We start from the raw sequence: 23,573 nt of genomic DNA on the forward strand, positions 1-23,573 counted from the left end.
TGCGAACCTGCTATGGATGCAGGCAGTCTTTAAGATAACCTGGTCCCAAACCCTTTAATGAGGAGAGGTGCACGGAGGAAAATCTTTCTATGTGCGCCATCTTGAGCCTCTTGAAGGAATGACATTTTTTCAGCACTGTAGTAGTCAAAGCCAAAAAAAAAGACTATGTGTGTGCGCGCCTGCGTGAATATAGTGAAATATTTTTGCGGATTTTATCTTCTCATACACTTGTTAAAATTCTGATAATCTGAGGACTTTCCGATTTTTAGTTGCATGGCATACACCCCCCCATGCAAATATGTAGACATGCTATTATTATTTCATCCATTCCCCCACCTTTCCTTCAAGGAGCTCAAACGGTTCCCCTTGCCCCTCTTCATTGCAGCTTCACCACAACCCTGCGAGGTAGGTTAGACTTAGAGACTGTGACTTAGCCCAAGGTAAGGAATTCCTATTAGCCTTAGGTCCTTAACCCGAGCCTGTATCAGAAATTTATTACAGCACGGCAAACTTTCGCAAACTAATCGAGTCCACTCCGTCAGGTGAAGCGCCACCCTCCTTTTCCTGCCGCTTCGTGCACCGGCTTTGATGACCGCACTAAAAAGCTCATGCCCGTAAGAAATCCGTTAGTGCAAGATGCAAGATGGCAAGCCTCCTTTATGCTTTAGGGCGATTAGTAGGCGCTTCCATCAGGGGAGGGAAACGTTGCTATTGCAGCAGCAGAGGAAACCATTCATTTTTTTAAAAAAAGATTTTTATTGATACAGCAAGAAAAAAGAAAAAAAAAACCACAAATACCAAATTACACACAGGAATAACCATAGACACATAATTTTCTTGGCAAACAATAAAACATATATTGGTCTTAACACTAAAGACGCGACCTCCTGTCTATTCCATATTTCGATATCATATTACTTATTGCCAATACACACTTTTATCATAATTAAACTTTTTCTTAATATATCTAATTTATTATATCTACCTTGCAACTATTACTGAAGTTCCTCGAATGCTGCAACAGAATTTAAACTACTATATTTATTATTCAGATATTCTTTGAAAACCTCCCATTTTGAAACAAATTCCTGTTTTGATTTATTCTTTATTTTTTCTGATAGACCATCTAATTCGGCATATTCTGTCAGCTTTTGGATCCAATCTTGTATAGAGGGGATTTCATTACTCTTCCATTTTGCCACGATCAGAACTCTTGCTGCTGCGGTCGCATATAAAAAGATACCCTTCCTCTTTTGCGGAATATCCGAATCTGTTATTCCCAGGAGGTAGGCCTCTGGTTTTTTATTGAAAGAAATCTTTAGCATTTTTTTCAGTTCTGCATGGATACTCTCCCAGAATATCTGTATTTTCCAGAGGAAACCATTCCAAGCGTCACGTCGTCAGCTGATCCTCAGAGTCTGCACCCAACCAGCACCAGCGGACTACAATTCCCAGCTGCCCTTTCGCGACCCACCCACCCCCGCCCTTGCAAAAGTTTGAAGCTGGGAGGAAGGGTGTGCGCGATGGTCTAGTTCCCGCGCGGATGCTCGGTTGGAGAGCGCGAGTAGGCGTCCGCGGGGCTGCCTCTCGTCTGCCGAGGATCTCCGAAGCGCCTGCCCTCTTCCTCCAAGTCGCTTGCCTGGGCATGCCCGGGCGTGCAAGGTAGGCGTCGCCGGCGTCATCGCGTGCCCTGATGGTGAGCATTGCGCGCACTGGGGCTGCCCCTCGGTAACCCGTCCCTCCTGCTGCCTTTCCGGCCTGTTCCCTCTCCTCCAAATCGCCTCTTCCCCACACTTGTATCGTCGGCTTTCGTTGCATTGAATGGAGGCCTTTTGCATAGCCACCCACCCTAGTACCGCGGTTCTTTCAGTGAGCCCTCGCGGGTAAGAAAATGCTAGTCCCGAAAACGTGGTGTTTTCCTGACTAACCATTTCCTTGGTTCGCTGATATTCTTGCTACTCGGATAACTCCCCACTTGGAGCATTTCCTTGGGTCACCGCTGCTACTCCCTCCCCCAGTCAGATAATGTATTTTTTTTAGCGTCCCCTCTAGATGTCCTTTTCTAAATGGCACGTTCGTGGTTTGTGCTTCCTGGTTCATGCTTCCCGCGCTGTGCCATAGATGAGCCCGCTTTTAGTACTGTTCGCTCATGCAAAGGTTTCGTGGTGGTCTGCTTCAGGTGCAATCGGTGCATATATCCCGTTCTGTTCAGATGTGTTTTATTTGCATCTAGTCTTCAGACCCTACTGCAAAGCGAATGTTTGATCTCAGTAGAAGTTTAATTCTTGAGTTAAAGATGAGTTACATCATAAACAAGCTTACAATGCTAAAATTGCTTGTTGGATCATAGCGTGGTCCTTTTAAGAGGTCGAGGAAAACTTCCTTTAACAAATACTAAAATGCAACACTAACATGAATATATCTGAATAAAACTATGTAAAACCTAACTGAATGGAAATGTAACGCAAACATAAAATTCTCTATATCCACGATTCTACAGCACAGCATGCCCTTTTATCAGTTTTATCTTCATGAGTTACTGCATATATATATATACAGTGGTCAAGACTGCACATTTTATATCTTATCAACCCAGTAGATAAGTTGCAGACTCATGGGCAGGCCTCTCCCTAAAATTTGTACTAAGTATTGTCCTCAGTATGCAGTATATAAGGTACATAATATGTGAGATCTTCAACCTGGTTTAAACCACAGGGACAGGTGTTTTCAGAGTATGGCATATTTCTGAATCTTCCTAAAACAGCTGAAGGCATTAGGTTTAATTGGACTACAGTAAAGGCCATCCTCTCACTCTGTTTCTGCAAATCCTTAAAATAGCAAGGTAGTATAGAAAGCGTGTATAGAAGATTCTTATACAATGGTGCAATTTCGGACAGTGATGCAGTTGCTCTGTCCATCTGAAGAGAGATATCAATCTCTGTTTAAAACTTTTTACAAATAGAGTCAGAAAGGGCCACAAGGGTCATCTAATCCAACCCTGCAATGCAGGAATGTTTTGCCCAGTGTAGGGCTCGAACCCACCACTCTTGAGAATGAGAGTCTCATGCTAGTTCAGAAAAGCCTAATCTCGCCCAGAGGAGTGAAAGCAATCCCATCCACTTTCCTCTTATTCTTTTGAGATCTTGTTGCAAAATATGCCTGTAATCTTCAAAACCAAAATATGTTTGCAGCGTTTTCTCATAGTGTAGCTTGTTGCCCTTTGTTATGATAATTAGAGACTTTGATAATTAGGTAGCATATAAGTAACTTATCATTATGTTATTTTAGTTCTCTGCTCAAAATACAGGCTATTGATATAAAGCAAAATATTGATATTAAACCTTTTAATAAATTATTTGTACTCTGTTTCTTAGCATCATGTATATGAGATTCTCTACAGTCACAATTAATATAAAGTGTCAAAGAGATGGGTCTGATTTATTGCATCATTATGCAAATTGCTGACATGTAAAGGTGTTTTCCTCTCCCTTCCCTTTTCAGATAATGGAGTGTCTTGTGTCTTCTAAAAGAGCTGAGAATGCATCGTCTGAACAAGAGGAAAGTGAAGATGACGTTGAGTTTGTTGGGGTATGTAAACAGTATCAATCAATCATTTATTGTATTTGACTAAAAGCCATTACAAACATAGTTACAAAACCGGCATGTAAACAATATCTATTTTAAATCTATAAGCAACACCATAGTTCCCTTTAATAGCAACCCCGGGCAATTGAGTGCCTATCAGTTTGGAAACTAAACAGATAGTAGTTTCTACAGCCACAGGCAGTTCCTTGGATGTGCATTGTATAAGCTTGTAAATTAAAATACTTTTTTCAACCCTTGAAATACCCAACAAGGAGATAAGAAATGCTGGCGGCAATTGAACTCAGAGAGAAGAGGGAAATGATGTAAAGAAACTTCAGACAGACAGAAGAAGTTATTCAGTTAAATCCATAACTCAAAGCAGTTGAGATAATGGCCTGGTTTTCATATCAAGGCAAGCCAAACCATGGCTTATTGGGACCATGCAAATATTTCCAGCCCACAATATCTGGAGAGCATGTTGTTGGCTACTCCAACCTGATCCTGGAGATCTGTGTCTGAAAAGTGGTCTATAATTAGAAAATATGTAAAATAATAAATCAAAATGTGTTGTGATACCTTCCATGAAGAATGCTATTGTGAGGGAAACCAATGTAGCCCCAGGCATTGGCGAAAGCAGCAGAGAACTTGCTTGCCCCCTCCCTACCAGGCAGAACACTCTGCTCCAACTGTCAGTTGCCTGGGACTGCAGAGGACAAGCAAACCAAAGAACAGGCTGGCCTTTAACACCGGCCAGAGGGCTGCTAGGTATGGTGATATAAGACTTTTATCTGTTCTGAATCGTCTTGGAGGTAATTTGATAGGTAGGGTGCGAATCTTTAAAATAAAGCACAAACAATTTGAAATTAAACCTTTTTTTTAGCACTGTCCACATATCCAAGGAATGTGGGGGAAAATGAGCTGTCCTTATAAATCTGTTTCATGTGTCTCATTTTATAGTTAACCTGAATTAAGTGGCAGTGCATTCAGATTCCTTCAGTGCCCAAATACAGATAAATTTATATTTGTGACCCATATTCATATGCATTGGTTTTTTCCATTAGGAAAACATGAGGAATTCTGAAAAAGTGGGTGGCATGTGTTCCTTCTTGTACAAAGGCTAAGCAATTTATAAAGTTCCCTTCTGTTAGTACTTTAATTTTAAGTTTTTATTTTGCTTTCCCCCGCTTAAATCTGTGTAGCAACCTTGTGAGATGCACTAGGGCTTAGATAGTGACTGGTCTAAGATCACCTGGGGAGCTTAGTTATTAAGTGGGAATTTTAACCTGGGTCTCCCCAGTCATAGTCCAGATCTGTTACACCAAATTGGCTCTTCATGTAAAAAGCCACGGTGGGAAGGCTTACCGGTGAGAGCCATTACTGTTAGGAGTTCAGCCTACACTCAAGTAGGACCCTGGCCGAGACACATGCGCCGACTGGCATGTTCCCTCCCTCCTGGTTGATCGTTCGGGAGCTTCATAAGCTTTCTTCAGCCCGACGGTGACCAATGCCAACAGACATCGGCACACTTAAGGATCCGCAGAGTTTGCGTAACTTGCGTAACAGACCTAAGCAACTCAGCATTTTGGCTAATCTACTTTATTTACATATAAACACACACAGGGCACTGCAACATTGCTCCCTTTCTCTCTAGCATCAGACAGCAAAAAGAACAAAGGACAATAGTCCCACTTCACAGAACACAGTAACACAAACATCCTGCCTCCATCACTTCCCATTCTGTGGAGTCAAAACATATACCGTCATGTGATAGACAACAATTACGGAGCAGGAATTCTAACAATTACATGAAAATAATTTCTCTTATCTCTCTTGGTGGTTCAGCCTCCCCCCTGCCCAAAGCAAAAATGTTAATGTTGGTGGAAGTGTTGGTTATGGTGTTCTGTGTGACACACTTCAGTTTGACTAGCTGAACACTAATGGATCATTAATATAATTAATAAATGTCATTTGCCCCCTTCCTTCCTTCCTTCCTTCCTTCCTTCCTTCCTTCCTTCCTTCCTTCCCTCTTTTGTTTTCCCCACTGCCTCTTTTGAATTGGCAGTTTCTAGAGATAAAGGACTTGTTGCCTGGGTCCTTCTCTGAAGGTGGGCTTCCATCAACAGAAGAGCTTTACTGGATTGTTGGATGTTTCGCCACTGTCTGTTAGTAGGCAGTCTGTTTTAGAGCTGAACTCTGTTCAACTGTGTATGGCAACAAATGATAATCTGAATTGGGCAAGAAAGATAATAATACTTATAAACACAATGCTTCTGAATATACAATCAATTTGTTGTGTTCCTAGATCTTGTAACTTTTGCAGACATGTGTAGAAAGGCGGGGGGGAACACTGTTAAAGGTAAACACATTATTCTCAGTGGGTCTGGCTGTTAACCAGAAGGTTGGTGGTTCAAGCCCATCCAGGGATAGCTGTGGGCAAGATTCCTGCATTGCAGTGGGTTGGACTAGATGACCCTCTGGGTCCCTTCCACCTTATAATTCTGTGATTCTGTGTTTTCTCTTCCATAGGAAGCTGTGTTGAGACCAGTCTTGGACTGCATTGAACTTAGCAGCGGTGACGAAGACGGTAGCAGTTCTTCTAATGTGAGTGTTCCCTGCCGTTTAAAATTGCTGGACAAGAGTTTTCTTTGGAATTACTCCATTCTGTCTGTCTAAGTTTGTATCACTTGAAGGGGAGTACATATGGTTCAAATATATTCTTATTTTATCTATATAAATATCTCTGAGATGATTTTATTATTCTTTACCTGTTATATTTGTATACTGCACATCTAACCAATTCTCTGGGGAGTTTACAGAAGCAATAAAACACAAACTTGAAGTAAAAACACTAAAAGCTAAATAACTTACAAAAGCAGAAAGCCCAACAACACAAAAACACAACCCCTCTATGTAAGATCAGAATGGAACACAACAGCTGAAACAATTAAAACCAGCATAAACCACAGCAAGGGGAAAAAAATGATGTAAAAACTGAAGCATCCAGTAGATTGCGATAAGAAGGCTTGAGACAACATGGAAATCTACCTGGTGCATATCATAGTGTAGGTGCCAGATAAGGTTGTCTGGGAAGGTATTCTGTAAGCAGGGGGCCATCTCCAAAAAGACTTTCTTGCTGGTAGCTAGCTGCTCACTTAGATTTGAAGCGAAGGCTTGGAAAAAATGTTCCTTTATCACCACTACAAATATTTTATATGTCTGTATTGTATCCAATTTTTAAACAGTGTTTAAATTCAAGCTGCAGATCCTGAGGGAACTAAGAGCAGATTCTTGCATTCTCTGTGCTTTTTGTTTTTATACATTTATTCCATGTGGGTCTTTGATGGCTTGTATGGAACCCTTGTGAATGGGTTTTTATCCTTGTGAATGTTTTATCCTTGGCAACCTTTTGCTAAAGAATTATTCTCCCCTCCCCCCGGTACATTGTTTGGGGGTTCTCCAGACCCCTGGAACCAACTAGGGGTGAGCGAGTAGAAAGCCTACACTTTCTGCTGACAGGACTCATTAGCTGAATCCCAACCATGATGTCTAATTCAGTACTTAACCTATGCCAGCAGGGTCACCGGCAACTGGTGTTGTGAAGTACACTTAGTGGCTGTTGTTAAATCGGGCCCATCCCTCAAACACCTAACAATGCTATGCAATTTACATTGCATCGTACTTGTGACAATGAGCCTTCTGACACATAGCAACTAAGTTGAGTATGACATCCTCAACCTCCTCAACATCTGAGGGAACAAAGCATTAAGCAACAGCTTTTGTGAGGTAAGGGTAAGTTGTCATCTGCCTAAGAGTAAAACCTCAGAAGCTGGGGAAGCCCAAGTAAAGAAGGGCTGAAGGAAAACAGCGGGCTTCCTTCAGATGGCAGATGTAAGTTTCTGAGAGACAGATGATCACTTTGAGAATTTATTAGGCTGGGCCTGGATCAGATAGATTTATTCTGACTAAAGAAAAACTGAGGAGGGAACTGGATATTTATGCCCAGTGTGTTTATTAATACCTTTCAGAGGAAGGGAGCCAGTGTCTTGAGTTGGTGTAAAAGGCTGTCCTCTGCAAAGGTCTTACCAGAAGATCACGACTCGTGTGGATTTTAATAGTTGGTTAAACTGTCCAAGCAGCCAAGAATACAACCAGAGGAGTTTTAGGGATTGTCCCCAGTTGTGAGAGCATTTGGCTGGGGTGGAAGTTTAGGCAATTTGGCCTGAGGTTAAAGCCAGTTAGAAGCGGGTGTCAGCAAAGGTGTTTGTTGAATCTTCAGAAATTGTCAACAAACACTAAATTCCCAATCTCTCTCTCTCTCTCTCTCTCTCTGTGTGTGTGTGTGTACACACCCTTTAATAAATCATCTGTCTTAATTAAATGGTCATACTGTCTTTAATGTTTGCATCCATCTTACACCTAAACCGACTATAACAGCTGCTAGGAAGTTTTTGAAAGCATTGTGAGTTAATTAATGGCATCTGAAAGTTAAAGAAGCATAGATACATTAAACCTGTGTTTGTATAAACCTCACTTTGTATAGAGGTTGAAGAAACCAGTATCCCTGACAGGTGCCATGTGAACAGTACAGAACACAGCATATAAATACTTTTAAAAAAAGAGTGTAATGAGAGTTGTTTTTTAAAAAATAATATCTGAACCCATTTTTGTGTCTGTTAGAAGATGGTGTAGCAATGGTCTTAAAGTATGCATACTCTTACTGAGGTGTTTGAAGAGGACTCTTGACTGGTGTCTAGAAAATGCCTCGGATGCTTTTAAGCATGCATTTCCCCCAAGGCTTTTATCCCAAGTTCCAAATGGTGGCAGACTGAAATAATTGCCCCCATCCCCAGCCCTTTGTAGTGGATGATAAGATGTTGCTATTGAATTGTCTGGCAATTTGTGGGAGATGGTAATATGGGAGAACTTCTCTTCATTTGTAGGTAAATGCAAAACGCAAAGACTACGTCGATTATCAGAAGGAAAAGGTTGCTTCCACACTAGACCGCTTGGCACGTCATGTAGAGGTAGAGAAACAACTGAAAGAAGAGAAAAATAAAGCTTTCAAGGTATGATTTTTATTTTTACAAAAAACAATGAGGGATTATCATCTAGGTTTTAAACCACTGTTTGGCTTCAGCTGTTATTTCCAAAGCAGAGCTTGTTTGTTTTTTAAAAAAGATTAAATGGCCTATGTTGGGTAATGTTTCCAGCTAGATTTTTCTCTTCTGGTTCCAAAATATCTTGGTAAGCACCCTTCCTCATTAATCCTTGAACCTGGTTTCATGCTGCCATTGTGTCCAGTCTAGAACATTGTGTCCACCGGTACTCATTAGTCCTTCCCTTGAGTTCAGCCTCTCAGTAACTACTGTACATTTGTTTATGTAGTACATTGCCAGGTTGTGCTCTTCCACGTTTCCCTCAGTGCTCTACTCTTTCTGAAACTTTATAGTCACTTGGATCAGTTGCTGTTTTTTATTATTTTAATGACCACATGCTATGGTTCATGTGCGGTCGTGATGGCTGTGGCAGAAAGCGCTAATGAGGGTGGACCTTGTGGTCCTGTTTTCCAGCATTTCCTCTGCACCTATGAAGCCTGAGGCTTTAAAGATAGGAAGTTGGCACGCTTAGGAATATATGACTGTATCCGTTTGCCTCGGGTAAATCTGTCCATGTTTTTTGCTGTTAATCGTTGTGTTAAATATAGCATGCAGGCTTCCTAGCCTGTTAAGGTAGCCTTTTCCAAATGACTTTGTGTTCTAGGGTCAGGTTCTGGCAAACAAGTGTTGACCGCTCTCTAACAATTGAAATTCAGCCAGCACAGGCTAATGGGGATTCTGCAAAGAGATATATATATGGTTATAATACGTAAAACTACTCATCTCACGAATAACTGCAGAGGTCAAACTGTGATTTGAAGCCTGGACCAAAGAAGTAGTTCAGTTCAGTTCAGTTCAATTTAGTTTACTGTGTTTTAGCAAACAGCCATTACACTAATAATAATAATAATGCTACTATTCCCCAACCTTTAGAGGACAAATTATTTCCCATGCCCTCCTTCAGATTTTGTTACGTGTGTTTGTAGAGCCTTAGTAAGAAATGTGGGTGTTCTGAAGGATATATACTTCTTTACATCAGACAAAAGAAAACAGGTCTTTGCAAGAGACGGCCTTCCCTTCTGTGATCTTAACAATGGGTGGGTGTAGTTGTTTCTAAGATTGTTACAAAAAGGGCATTCAAGGAGTACAAAACATATACCATAGTTTTCCGTGTATAAGATGCTGGTTTTTTAAAAATTTTAAAATAATGTTCCAAATTGGGGGTTGTCTTATAAATGGATAGTGCAGAGGGGGGACGAGCGTTTGATTGCAGCCGCGAGCAGGAGATTGTAAGCGGTGATTTGGAGGGTGATTGGTGGCTGCGTCAAAGGCTGCTGTTGATTGGCTGCCACTGCATCAATATGGCGGGCAGTTGGCTGCTGGCGGTGAGCGGGCAGACAATTGTTGGCTTTGTCGACGCGTGTGACTAGCAGCGTTGGTCACGCGGGTGAGTGATTATCACAACCCCCCCCAAAAAAGCTCAACAACTGTGGGCAACCCCCCCCCCCAATTTTATTAATTTGGAGTCCCCCCAAAATAAGGGTTGTCTTATACACAGGGGCGTGTGATACACGGAAAAATACGGTACCTTTTTGAGGAACTGGCAAAGCTGTAGTTCAGTGGTGGATCTGCTTTCCATGCAGAAAGTGCCAGATACAGTCTTGGGCATCTCTAGGTGGGGCTGAGAGAGGCTCCTTGTCTGAAACTTTGGAGAGCCGCTGCCAGTCAGTACAGTGAATGCTTTGAGCTTGTATGTGTATATATGCTTTTCGTATTGGCGGTAAATCAGTGCAACTAATTGCGCACGCTGTCTTCCGGCTGCTGGTACCATTAGGAAAAACTGGATTTGCAACATGCTCACGGACTGCAAGAGCTGGAATTTATCCAGGGACATAGTGACACAGAAGCAGCAAGGCAGTGCGTGAACCAGTGGCTGAAAATGCCAGGTAATGTATTGGTACTGTTGTTTCACCATTTAGAGGGATGCACAGCTCTTCCGGGTGAATAGTTCTATCTTAGTTACAGTCGATCACTTCTCCCTTTCAGACACATGTAGAGGAGTAAGCAAGGTACGGGTAGCCTTCACAGGAGAAACATGAGAGGTGTTTGAGCTTCATCCTTTTCTTCCATACAGTGATGGGGAAATTTTGGCTCCCTAGCTGTTGCTAGACTGCAGCTCCCATCGTCTCCCTGACTGTTGCCTATTCTGGCTGGGGATAGCAGAAGTTATTGCCCAACAACTGGAGAGTTGCAAGTTCCCCATCACTGCTTTAAGGAGATGCTGTAGCTTAGTACATTTGATATATTAAGAAGTATGTCCTATCTTTCCTCCTAGAAGAGCCTGGGCAGCTAAATGCTTACATAGCACTTTCTGGATGTGCAAAGCACTGCAGATGAGGAGCCCAAGCTCCACTCACTGTGCCTGCAGCTAAAGAATCGTTAGCAGCAGGGCTGAGGGTGTGTGGGTGTGTGTTGGCAGGCTTGTTCTTCAGAGCCTCTTTTCCCTGTGTAGACCTGCCTATCCACCTTAGTCTTTCTTAGCTCTGGTAAGTTTCATCATGTGGAACAAGCCAACCTAGGAATGAGGCATCCATAGCCACATCTTACGTGAACCACTCAGCCACTGCTCACCTCATTCATCCGTGCTGGCAGATTCCCTTGGATTGGGGTGGCCGGCCTCCTGTTAGCCCAGTGTCAGGATTGGGTTTGTTGCTGTGTTCTTTCCTTTCCTTGAGGTTCACATATTCATGAGTCGAGTTTTGTGCTGGATGAAAAACGAGGGAAAGCTTTAGTGAGGGCAGCATAGTCAGTCTCATGCGTTTTAAACAAAAGAAGCGGTGTGACGTTACAGCAGTGTGATCTATTTTCTAACCTGTCTTGGAGCATCAACTACATGATGTATTAAGTATTTTTGTTTCACGTTGTAGGTCTCAAGCCAGGCACTGTAAACTCTGGAAGGAGAGCATTACCTCAGAGATCAGACCAAATACAATCTGACAGTAAATCCATTTTATGCCCAATAATGCATTGCTACAGAAAATTTGACAACAGGCATCTTCTCCTGGGCCACCTTCAGAGGTATGAGTTTTTTAGTTTGATCAGGAAATAGGTTGCTAGACTGCCTGAACATGGGACACGGTATCTTACAGGTAGTCTCAAATGTGCAGTGCACTGATAGTTGCTCTGCAGAAATTTTATGCTTCTAGATGTCAGGAAATGTTCAGTTTTGCAAGTATATTCAGACTTCACATATGTTTTACTAAACAGGTTTTTTTTCTAAACCTGTTGTTGTAATGGGCAACCGCTAAAGGTTTTCTTATTGTTCTTATCTATTATTTAATCATGTAAATTTATTTCCTTAGGTTTGATCATTCTCCATGCGATCCATCAATTACACTACATGGATGTCCAGCTGATGCATTTGCCTGCATAGTCTGCAACAGAAGATTCCCCACGTCTCAGCAGTATAATGAGCACGTTTCTTCTAAGGCAAGAATTTAAGGAAATGCATGTTTTCACAAAAGTAGCGGGGGGGGGGAATCTCCCCTCAGAAGAGTCCCATTTCATAAACTTGTACACGAATCTTTGCAGGGATTTTACTGCTCAGGTTTGGTTTTTGATAATTTTTCAAATCCAGAAAAAAAAATCTGCTGCTTGTAGGTGGTTGTGGCTCATAAATGGAGCAGGTATTAGTTGATATATTTTGAGATATGCTTTTAGTATTAAGAGCAAATTTCCATAGCATCTTATAGAAAATGTTCTTCATAATGTTGGAAAACAAATGTTCTCTGTTTGTCTAAAATTGAGTTATTGTTTTGTTTCTTCCCACCCCCTCAAGGCAAGTGAAGGTGATGGCCATGAAAAGAAATACCCTCCTCAGCATATTCAGTGCTTTGCATGTCCATGTTGCTTTCTCCTTTTTAGCATGAGAGATGAGTGTCTGCAGCATATGTCTGAAAAGAATCACTTCTCTCAGGCTTTTAAACTCAGTGGTATGTCTCTTTTGAAATGTATATATTTTTCTATCTGAAATGACTGGATACTGCATGATTTGAGGGGGGATGTGGTAAAATACATTAAAATTTACATCACTTCCTTAAAGTAACATTATCATCTTAATCAAGATGATAGTTACTTTAAGGAAGTGTCCTTAGCTCCATGCAGAATCTGCTTTCTAGAATGCCTTCATTCCCCACTTCCTTGTGTATTGCTGCCGATGCAAATTCTTCCTAGACTCTGTAAGCTAAGATGGGTTTTGTCCTTCCTGAATATTTCAAGTAAAAAGATTTGGGAGGTCAGATCAGACTTTCAAGGTTATAAACAATTTCCTGTGTTGCTCATGCAAGATAATTAAAATGTGAAACATAATGTGGCTTATATTGGACAGAAAACAACCTGAAGCTAATATATAGAACAGCACAATTTGATTTAGCTACTTTTGCTAGTCTGATAAAACAAGGAAATATATATATATTGAGAATGTTGCCAGGGAAGGGTTTTTTCCTGGAGCAATGACTGTCCTCTATACTGTGGCTGAGGTGTATGGTATTGTTCCCTCTAGTATGCAAGGTCCATAAAATATATATGGTACTGCTTAAAATTTAGGATATTTCTGGGTACATCCATATGATGGGTACCTTTCTGTAATTTGGTTTCTCAGGTTATATCAAAGTATATTAGTTTTGCCCTTCCTCCTGGCAGCTAATAAATTTTGAAACGAGTGCAAAGTAACTAAACAGCTTTAAAAAAAATTGTCCCTGCACTCCTGTCCTGACCAGTCTAAGCATAGTAGAACCAAAAACATCACTCTTGCAAAACTTCTTAAAAATGCTCAGATTTGACTCTTGAGTGTGTGACATTTCTCAGGAACCAAGTGATGTTTGTTAGCTCGTTCTTAACTGCCTGGTCTTGGTGCATTGTTGACATGATTCTCTTACTTGAATCATTTGTAACTTCTGATTCTTCTCCTTGTACCACCTAGTTGTCCCTCGAAGTAAGTTTTGTATGTTGACTGACTGGAAATGGACAACAGGTTGCAACAAACCCTTAAGTCAAGGGACAGGGAACCTGTGGCCATCTAGAATCTATGTTGTTGGATTCCCAACTCTGGTCTGCAGATGGTTAGGATTGGTGGAGCATCACTGCTCTAGTGTGATGTGGCCAAGATGCCACTGGGCCATGCTTGCTGTGCGCCACCCTTCTCTGGTGCTGCACTCGTGTCTGCGTTGGAGGAGGGGGACACCAGCATGTGGTTGGCCTTCCTTTTGGGAAGTGAATAATGTCTGGTCCTTTCTGACTCAGTGATACAAATAACTCTGTGCATTCCATTGCAGATAAAGCAACACAACCACAACCTTTGCCATTCCCAACTTATGCAAAGAATCTTCTGATCTCCTTGTGCAAAGAAATCCCGTTCCAAGTGAAGTGCACATCCTGCCATCAGGTGTTGCGTTCTCATGTGGAGCTAACAGCACACTTCAGGTCTGTTGAGAGCCTTCCTGCTTGTAGAATGGGACTCCTTTCTCTGTTTCTCCTTTAAACATTTGTTGGGCAACAAGCCTACTTTCAGTTCTGACATGTATGCGCTCTTTCTCCATGCATGTTAAACATGGGAACGAAGACTAAAAAAGTGGCCTCAGTGGCCCAGAGTCCCTTCCATCAACTTTGGCTGATGGCCCAGCTGGACAGGGACAGCCTAACTACTGTCGCCTATGCTCTGGTAACCTCCAGGTTAGATCACTGCAACATGTCATATGTAGGGCTGCCTCTGAAGATGGTTGGGAAACTTCAGCCGGTGCAGAATTTGGCGGCCAGGTTGCTCACTGGTTTGAGCACATTACACCAGCCCTGGCCTGACTGCACCGGCTGCCATTAGTTTCTGGGCCCAATTCAGAGTGCTGGTTTTGACATATAAAGCCTTAAACGGCTCAAGACCTCAAGGACCACCTTTCTCCATGTGAGCCTACCCAGACCCTGAGGTCATCATCTGAGGCCCTTCTTCGTGTGCCTCCTCAGTGAGAGGTCTGGAGAGCAGCAACACAAAAACAGGCCTTTCTGCTGTGGCTTCCCACTTGTGGAATGCTCTCCCCAGGGAGTGTTGCCTGGTGCCTTCATTACATATCTTTAGGCATCAGGCAAAAAATATTTCTCTTCTCCCAGGCCTTTGGCTGATTGACATCTGATTCCCTTCTGAATGTGTTGTGGGAGGGGATGTTATTGGTTTGCTTTTTGTTTTGCGTGTGTGTATACACACACATACATATATGTATATATATATACACACATATACACCCCCCCCCCACATATATATATATATATAGTATTTTTATGTTGCGAACCATCCCTGAGATCTACAGGTGAAGGACGGCACACAAATTTAATAAATAAGATAAATAATGTTAACTGTAGTGCTGAACTGTCTTTGCTGCTGGGAAAATAGCAATGTCCCTAAGTTGTTGTCTGCACATTCCTGTCCTTAAAGGCCTAGAAAAGAGGTAGGGAATCTTTCAGCCCAAGAGCAACCTTCCCTTCTCGAGGCAACATGCCAGTAGCAAGTGGAGCCAGAGGCAAAAGTGAGCAGAGGAATGGATATCAAGCATTACGCTTGTACAGTGAACTTGTTCCTACCCACGCTCACACATCCTTCTCTAGCCAGGCAACCAAGAGGCCTGATCAGAGTTCAATGACACATTCAAGCGGGGCAAAAACACCCCAGTAGGGTCTGAAGCACTGCTGGTCAGGCGTGTGGCCTGGGGAGAGTCCCAGGGGCCAGGTAGTGAAGCCTGGAGGGCCTAAGATACCTTACCCCTGGGCTGAGAATACAGAATCCTGTGCTTCTACCAGCTGCCAGCCTTGGTTTTAAAGGGCTCTCTCTTGTATCTGGGGCATTGCCACTGCAGAAGAGGCAGATTTAGGACGCAATGACTGGCAGTGGCCTAGTGTCATTCATCCCCTGTTTGTTTGGAAGGCTGCTAACCTTGGAAACTTAACTGGGCCCAACTAAGCAAATATCCAAAAATAATGTTTAGCGTGTGAATGGTGTTTTTTAGACCATACTGATTTTTTGATTTTTGGTAATGCACAGCTAAGTAGGTATTACAATGTCCTTTCCCATTTTAGAACTCGTTGTCGTGATGCTGGCCCAGTGACTCTGTCAAAGAAGCGCATCTGCCAAGTCGCCGAAGTATTTAAAGCCAAAGGTTTCTGTCACACCTGTAGCGAGCTGTTTATCAACGACACCCATATCCGTCAGCATATTTCTAAAACCCTACACAAGGTTAAAGTATTCACCACGATGGAAGAATCCATCTTGACAGTATGCCATGTCAACGAAAAGAATAAAAGTGCCTCTCATCTACAGAAGAATAGCAGCTTTTTAAAATCTTCTCCTCTGAAGAGACCTTCGGACTCGATTGAATCCGTTGGTGATGAGAAGAAAACAGTTTCAAAACGAATAAAGGATTCGGAAGGCAGAAGCCAAGAGGTTAGCAGTGCTCCAGCCGTCAAAACCTGGGTGTGTCAGTGCGAGCTGGCATTTCCTTCTGAGGAGCTGGTAGAAAACCACATTTTTTCCGAGAACAGAATCTGCCGCAAATGTGCAGTGTGCGGCAAGCTTGCGGAAAATGCAAGCGTCATCCGTTTGCACATGAGCCGGTTCCATGGAGGAGCTCACTTGACTAATTTCGTCTTCTGGTGTCAGGTCTGCAATGTAGCTCTTCAGAAAGTAGATGACGTTAAGGCCCATGTGACAGAATATCATGGTGTGCACAGCTTTTACCGTGAGGATGCTGCTGCTGCTGCTGAGGATGCTACAGCTGAGGATGCTACAGCATCTTCTGGTGCACTGTACGGTAGTTCACTTGAACAGAAAGACCGAACTCCTAGCCCTATGGAGCAGTCTCCACCTTTGAGCCCCATGGATGTGTCAATGTCTCACCAATGGCAGTGCTGCATGTGCGAGGAGCTCTTTGACTCTGAAGACAGCGTGAAGCAGCACTGTGTGTCATTAGAGAGCCACCACTTCCACAGGTACAGCTGTGACTTGTGCAAAATGACATTCCGGAAGAACGAAACTTTCCATCGACACTGTCAGGATAAGCATAACGGTGTCATAAAGGTCAAATACTTCTGTGGCTTTTGTGGCGACCTGTTTTTTGATGCCGAGGAGAAGTTCTTGCTTCACTTCAAGGGCTTCCATAGCACAGATTACATATGCGTGTCTGAGGAAGCGGGGACATCGATCAAGAGTACCGAAATAGTAGAAGAGAGCAATCGTCTGAACTGTGGTTGTCGGGAGAAATACTTGAGCAAAGAGAACAGGAAGGCAGATTACAAGAGGTGTCAGAAGGCCTTGCTGGAGAAGGGCAACTTGTGGTTCCGTTGCACCTTGTGCTCCTCAACAGCGCAGAGCTTTCCTGACGTGATGGCTCATCTCATGACACACTCGGAGCAAAAACCTGACCAAGAATTGTACATTGTGAGGTGTGGAGCATGCAACAAAAACTTCAACGATATTGGAATTGCCCACCAGCACTTTCACAGCAAGCACTGCTTCCCACAAAAGCCCCAGCTAGCCCCAACTCAAGCAGGAAGTGACGTCTTCCAGATTTCCCCCGGTGGATCCTGTGTAGACAAAAAGCCTGAAAACCTAATGCTTTCAGAAGACAAGACTGCAGCAAGTGCTTCAGAGAAGAGGCGGCCAGGAGAGCTACCCAAGGAGCAAGTTAAGAAGCCACATTCTGAAGAGCTTGGTCTAGGTAGGTAGAAACCATGGTATACTTTGGATGCCCAAACAAATATGGCTGCCCAAACAAATATGGCTGCTGAGAGAACCTTGCAGAACAGTTGGGGGTTGTCAACACTTCGCTTGCCCTGTGCCTGGAAAGCACGGGTCCAGGAGGTTTTCCACTTGTCGCTCACAAAACCCGATTGCTGTTTGGTTTGATTCAGCAGTAAACCACAGGTTTTCTGGGCGGGGGGGGGGAGTGGTGGGAAAAACTGAAATGTTGGCGAGCCCTTGGTTAAACTGAACATGTAGCATTTCATAGCCTCGGCAAACTCTGCTTATATAATTGTTTCCATAGTGGTACATGGAAACTTATTTAGTCTTGCACCCATTCTACGTCATTGATGACAATTTTTCTAGCCATGTGAATAAGAAAGGCTTAGGAGATTTTTGGTAATTTTTTTGGAAGGAAAAGAATGCGTTTGTTGATACCCTAATTGTGAAATGGCTACAGGACAGTAAAATCTCAGGCGCTGTGTGGAAATTGATTTTATTCAGTAGACTTTCATCATGGCATTGTTTTGTAAATAATTTCCCCACCACCTGAGAGCCCTTCTGTATTTGTCTGTATTCCTCCTCACTGTTTACAATTACGTTTGGGCAAGTAATCATCTAAATCCAAATGCAAGCTGCATAAAAACAAGCAGAACCTCATAATGAAAAACGTTGAAGTTAGTATAAATTTGCTGTAGGTGGTACCCTATTGAGTATGTATGAATTACTTAAATTGCAATGAATTTTTAAAGAATTTGATGTGCTTTGTTTTGAATTTTTCTGAAGTACAGATTTCTACAGCTGAGGAATCCGTATAATGTTTGTTATGCTTCCTTCTTCTTCCCTTCCACCCGACTATCTAGATTACAGAGATCTACCTGATCTTGATTACTTGTGTACCATGACTCATATTATTATGATGGATTTGGATAACTGGGGAAACCTTTTCCATCAGTTGCCTGCTACCCTTAACCAAGGAACTTTTATCTGGGGTTTTCAAGGTAAGGAACTCGTTGGCAGTGCAAACTTTCCCTTGATGCACACTGTATAGCACATGTGAGTCAGGTAATCTACAGATGTAGCAGCATACATTTACACAAGTTCATGGCAAATAGCATTCCTAATTCAGGCAAGGTGTGTTAATACTGGGGTATTAAGCCCTGAAGGACATAGTTGACAAGTACTTGAAGTGCTTCCCCCAGAATCGGTCAAACCCAAGTTCTTGAGATCTGTGGCGGAGGCCCTGTTTGCTATAACCCCCCCAATGCGTATAATTCAAGAGGTCCCTACACACAGCAGGGTCACCTTAATAGCAGCACCTTGTCTGTTGAACCACTTCCCAGCACAGATCCAATGGTCCCCCACATTGTGTTAATTTAGGTATCAGTTTAACACCCACTGGATGCTGCATTTGTCTGCATTTACAGTGGTACCTCGGGATGCAAACGGGATCCATTCCGGAGCCCCATTTGTATCCCGAAGCAAACGTAACCTGTGTCTGCGCGCTCCGTTACTTCTGGGTCACCGCAGAGTGCAACCCGAAAATGCTTAAACCGAAGCGTATTCATCCCAAGGTATAACTAGTAAAAATGTTGTAAGTGATGTCTACCTGAAAACAGTTGAAATGAGGATCGACCACCTTTTATGATGTTAGGTGTAGCTCAGTCCTTTGCCTATTACTATGGGAGCATGTTTTGCCGCACAAAGTAGCAAAAGTTACAAAGCTGGAGCATGTATAGTACATTGCATATATCAACCATGTGCAATTTAGATTACCCACTTCTCAGAAACATAATTAGTATTTCACAGGGTTTGTGTTATATTTATATATATATATATACACACACACACACACACACACACACTTTTAAAAAGTAACTGTCTATTCCCTTGTCTAGTCCCTCGAATCTCTTAACAGTGGCTGTCTTCTGGTTTACTGCTTAGGTGGGCACAACAACTGGAAGCCACCTGTGAACTGCAAGATTTTTAACTACCTTAACAAGATTGGGTGTTTTTTCCTCCATCCACACTGTGGTACAAGGAGAGAGGCTGCTGACTTTGCAATCTGTGTGCATGTAAGTTTTCACGCACCTGTGCTGTGATAAGATGCTAAGGAAATATTTTGCGTTAGGGTGTCAGTTGCTGGCATTCACCGAGAATCCTATCACAGTGCAAATATATAAAAAAATTATTTCATAAAACGTATATACCTCTTGATTGTAAAAAAAACACATACACAACAATGTGTTTTACAATGTTTGGGCTAAAGAATGTTCAGTCTTGTCTACCTACACAATCTGAAATCCTCTCACTAAAGAAATTGTATGCCCATTGTCTCTCTGCCTCGCATAATTCATGTTTTGTTCCATAGGTGGGCCGTCTGGATGAGCATCTACCAAAGCATATTCCTTTCACTATTCTTTCGGGAGACAAAAGCTTTCTAGAGCTTGAGGATCAGCTTAAGATGACTCAGCGGACAACTCGCATTCTAGATCCTCATAAGATTGATGCCGATATGATGTATGCCTTATTGAACAGCATTTCTGATACAGCCAAAGGTATCCTTTCTAATACATTTATATATACAGCCTAGGCATGCATTGCCTGGTGGAAGCTACTTCCAGGATTGAGGCGAGGAGAGGCAACCTGTTCACTTACTGTACTGCTTTATGAATAATTCCCCATCAATATATCACACTTAGTCCCCTTGTAACTTAGTTTAGTTGAACTAGTTTGCAGGGGCTCTACAGTAAGGGCCAGCCACTAGGAAGCAAAAGAGTAATGGAGGCAAAATAAAGAATATAAAGCCTGTTAGTGAGCAGTGTGTTTATGCTCTGTTTAAGGAACAGCCTATGACAGGAATGGGGGAGGCTTTTGGCCCAACAGGCCAGATCTTTTATCTTGCCCCACTACTGGCGAGCCAGCATGGACAGGTGTACTGGACCCCTCACCTGCCAGTCAATCATGTGACACGATGACGTCCTGTGATTGGCACCCGTCACAGTGCAGTGCTTCCCAAATATTCGACAAACATCATGTTGCCATTGCTGTAGAAGGCACGGCACAAGGGCCTTGAAAGCCCTCTACTTGGCACTTGGAAAGTTCTGAGCACAGGACTTTCAATGTACTTTGCACAGCACTTCTGAAGCACCAGGTGGTTGTTGGGCTTTGGGTATTGCTATGCAGAGCAAACCAATGCAGAGTTCACAATTTGTTACATAACGCGTAAGATTTTGGCTCATATTTTACTCTGAGAAACGCTTCCTGAGGTCGGGGTAAATTTAGGAGCTAGAGCTAATCCCAGAGTCCTCTCTCCCGCTTCTTCCTACAATGGCTTACTGTGCAAAATAAGTCACTTGCCTCGTTTTAGATTTGAAGCAGTGGCACACCAACCTCAACCTTGTCTTTGATGCTCCTTATTATTTAATAACTTGTTCTGAAGCAGTTTTGTCTTGGAAGATCAGTGGAAAGTCAAGACAGTTGCATCCCCCTGTTGCAGCATGGAAGTTGCTGCAGCATAGCTCATTCCTAACCTGCAAAGGAAAAGTCTACAGGTGTGCCACTGCAAGATCTTACGTTTAGGGATTTAGTTCTGGTTCACACAAAGCCAACAGGAGCTTCATTTAAACCATTTTTTTGAGTTCAGGTGCAGCACCCTAGAGATCAAATTATGCTAGTCCTGCCTGTACAGAATATCTTGAATTGAGATTTTAGAGGGTTCAGGGGTCTCTTTATGATATACATCTCTGGTGTTGATGTACTTTGTCAAAATGCATCACTGTTGTTGAAAAGCTTATAACTTGAGTCCTCCCTGTTTTCCGTTCTGTGCAATTGTTATGGGGGTTAAAGTATGAAAGCCACATGCCGGTTTCATCTATTTTGTTGCATGTTCAGTTCCGTAAAATAATATGAACTTGCAGTTGAGTGTTGGCATGGATCTCATGTTCTTTAACTACATGGAAATCAAGTTGAATGGTGGCTTTCAAAGGACATTGCCCTAATGGGAATGCATCCCCAATTTCTTTACCATCTGTATTGCTAAACTAGCTCAGTGTGGGTGTGAAGATAAACCTCTGTTTTGGTTATATGTTGTACACTGTTTGAGGGTACTGGGTTTTGAAGCGAGGAAGGAAAAGTTATGACAGCCAGGTTTTAGCAATCAACAAAACTCTGAAGAGGAAAGCTAGTTGTGAGAGCTGTGGTATTGCATAGTTAGTTCTGTGTTGTCTTTTTACAGAAAATGAAGTGGTAGATACTCGAATGGCAGTGGAGCAGGTTTCAGAAGTAACGAAGGACCAAAACGGTATGTTAATTTCGCTACAAGATGCTTATTCAAGAGATGAAGTGGCCGTAGAAAATTAGATTTGGCAATATTATCGAACAAGGAAGAGCCTAGAAAGCATTTTCCCCCACCATATGTGCATATTCCTGTACAGGCACCGTGACAGAGAAAAGTGGCTATAGCAAGAGAAAGGACTATCCATAAAATGGGCCTTTGCTTACCATTTGAGACATGGATTTAGGTCCAGTTAATACAGTGTTTGCATGCTGGCCTTCAGAGGAGTGAGCTGGGTTGTTGGCAGAGTCATGATACAACCGAGGATCTTATGGAGGCAATGGTTGTATGTACTAGCAGCTTTGTGGGGGGGGGGGGCATATATGTGGCCCCGGCAATTGTGTGAGCTGTCTTTCTATAGCTGTTGGGATCGTGCACATTGTGACAGCCTTGTGTATAGTTCCTAGCGGAGGAGATACTGTTTTATACAGGTTGTATAAACCATTTGTGCCTGCTAGCCATCCCGCATACCCCCAGAGGCTAACACCCGGTAGCTGCCAGCTATGTGAACAAACATTTACAAAAGTTAGAACTTGCTTTAGGAAGGAGCATAGCTTGGTGGTGTCTGAGATCTACATGGCGGCATACAAATTTAATAAATAAACGAATAAAAGTGGTAGAGCACTTGGTTTGCATGCAGAAGTTTCCAGGGTCAGTTGCTGGCTTCTCAACGTAAATTTGGGGGAGACTCCTTTGTGAAACCCTGGAGGAGCCACTGCAGTCAGTGTGTAGCCACAGCTGAGCTAGACGGACCCAGGGACCTGACCTTTCTGCAACCACTGATTAGGAAGCTTGCTTGAGTCAGTATTTCAGCTATGCATTTGTTTTGCAATTTTAAGTCCTGCTTCTTTAATGCAGATGCAGAGGAAGATGCAGCTTTTCAAGAGGCCATCAAGCGAAGCATGGAAGAGATGTGACGATGGCTTGATACCAGTGCACGAAAAAGCAAATAAGCTGGCTCCCAAGTAGTTGAAATTTGTTCATCGTATTACAACGATTAAAAAAAAAGTACAGGTTAACATTTCACAGTCTCAATGCACTTTAAGAACTGAGCTCTACTGACACATCTAAGCATCATAAACTGCAGTGGAACTTGAGTACCCTTAACTGGATTTCAGTTATCCCACATATTTGTCTCGGTGATATGCAGTATACAGGTGTGGTATGGGACAGCATATTTAAGAGGCTCAAAAACGTAGTTCCACTGTGTGACAGGATGGCTTAAGCTTTAGTTTCTTAAAACTATCTGGTTTGTAAACTAGGCTTGCCTTTTTTGTTTTATTCTTTCTCTTCCTCTCCCTGGCTTTCATTTTTGGATGTTAATGTTTCTTTCCTGTTGTACATGCATTTCTAGCATAAACATTGCAACAGATACGTACTGATTCCTCATTTTCTTTTACTGTCTTACCTTAAGGGGAAAATTAAGTAGTACTGCAATCTCCAGTGCTCTGGCAAACTTGTGATGGGTCTCCACTGTGACTTTAAGAAGTGAAACAAAAGTTTGAGGACCTAGTTGTTTTCTTTCACCTTTATCTTTGTATGTACTTTCTATGTTTTGAGAGCGAACGTGGCACCAAACTGACTGGGCTATAGGTGTATATTATGCTTCCTGTCTTACTAATAGTACAGCAAATTATTTTCTCTCCCCCCCCCCCATGTTTTAAATCATCTTAATTCAGAAAGGCAAACCCTTTCGACATTCCTACATGGTTAATTGTGGTTATTTTTTTGGAACATAATTTTGCGTTTGTGCATAATTAAAATATTGGTTACTTTT

The 23,573-nt window shown here is 42.5% G+C and overlaps 1 protein-coding gene and 1 long non-coding RNA gene across 6 annotated transcripts; one reads left to right on the top strand and one right to left on the bottom strand.

The window, feature by feature from the left end:
* The first annotated feature begins 1,491 nt into the window (after nt 1-1,491).
* ZNF451 (zinc finger protein 451) lies at nt 1,492-23,573 on the top strand. 5 transcript variants are annotated; one of them, XM_053381136.1, is made up of 15 exons: nt 1,492-1,696; nt 3,502-3,588; nt 6,112-6,186; nt 8,526-8,651; nt 10,516-10,627; nt 11,609-11,759; nt 12,044-12,170; nt 12,520-12,673; nt 14,015-14,162; nt 15,801-17,437; nt 18,324-18,461; nt 19,405-19,535; nt 19,832-20,018; nt 21,698-21,763; nt 22,655-23,573. In XM_053381136.1, the coding sequence occupies exons 1-15, from the start codon at nt 1,694-1,696 to the stop codon at nt 22,711-22,713; spliced, it is 3,201 nt and encodes a 1,066-aa protein (XP_053237111.1). In that variant the 5' UTR covers nt 1,492-1,693; the 3' UTR covers nt 22,714-23,573. The 5 variants fall into 5 exon arrangements, with proteins under 5 accessions (XP_053237111.1, XP_053237112.1, XP_053237113.1 ...); XM_053381137.1 differs by having other exon boundaries at nt 1,492-1,662; XM_053381138.1 differs by lacking the exon at nt 1,492-1,696 and adding an exon at nt 1,728-1,883.
* On the bottom strand, nt 3,420-4,365 carry LOC128410218 (uncharacterized). Its single transcript, XR_008329415.1, has 2 exons — nt 4,162-4,365; nt 3,420-3,547 (listed from the first exon to the last, which is right to left on the bottom strand). It is a non-coding gene; the product is annotated as an uncharacterized LOC128410218 (long non-coding RNA).

The sequence above is a fragment of the Podarcis raffonei genome, chromosome 3 (genome assembly GCF_027172205.1).
Source record: "Podarcis raffonei isolate rPodRaf1 chromosome 3, rPodRaf1.pri, whole genome shotgun sequence".
Lineage (NCBI taxonomy): Eukaryota > Metazoa > Chordata > Lepidosauria > Squamata > Lacertidae > Podarcis > Podarcis raffonei.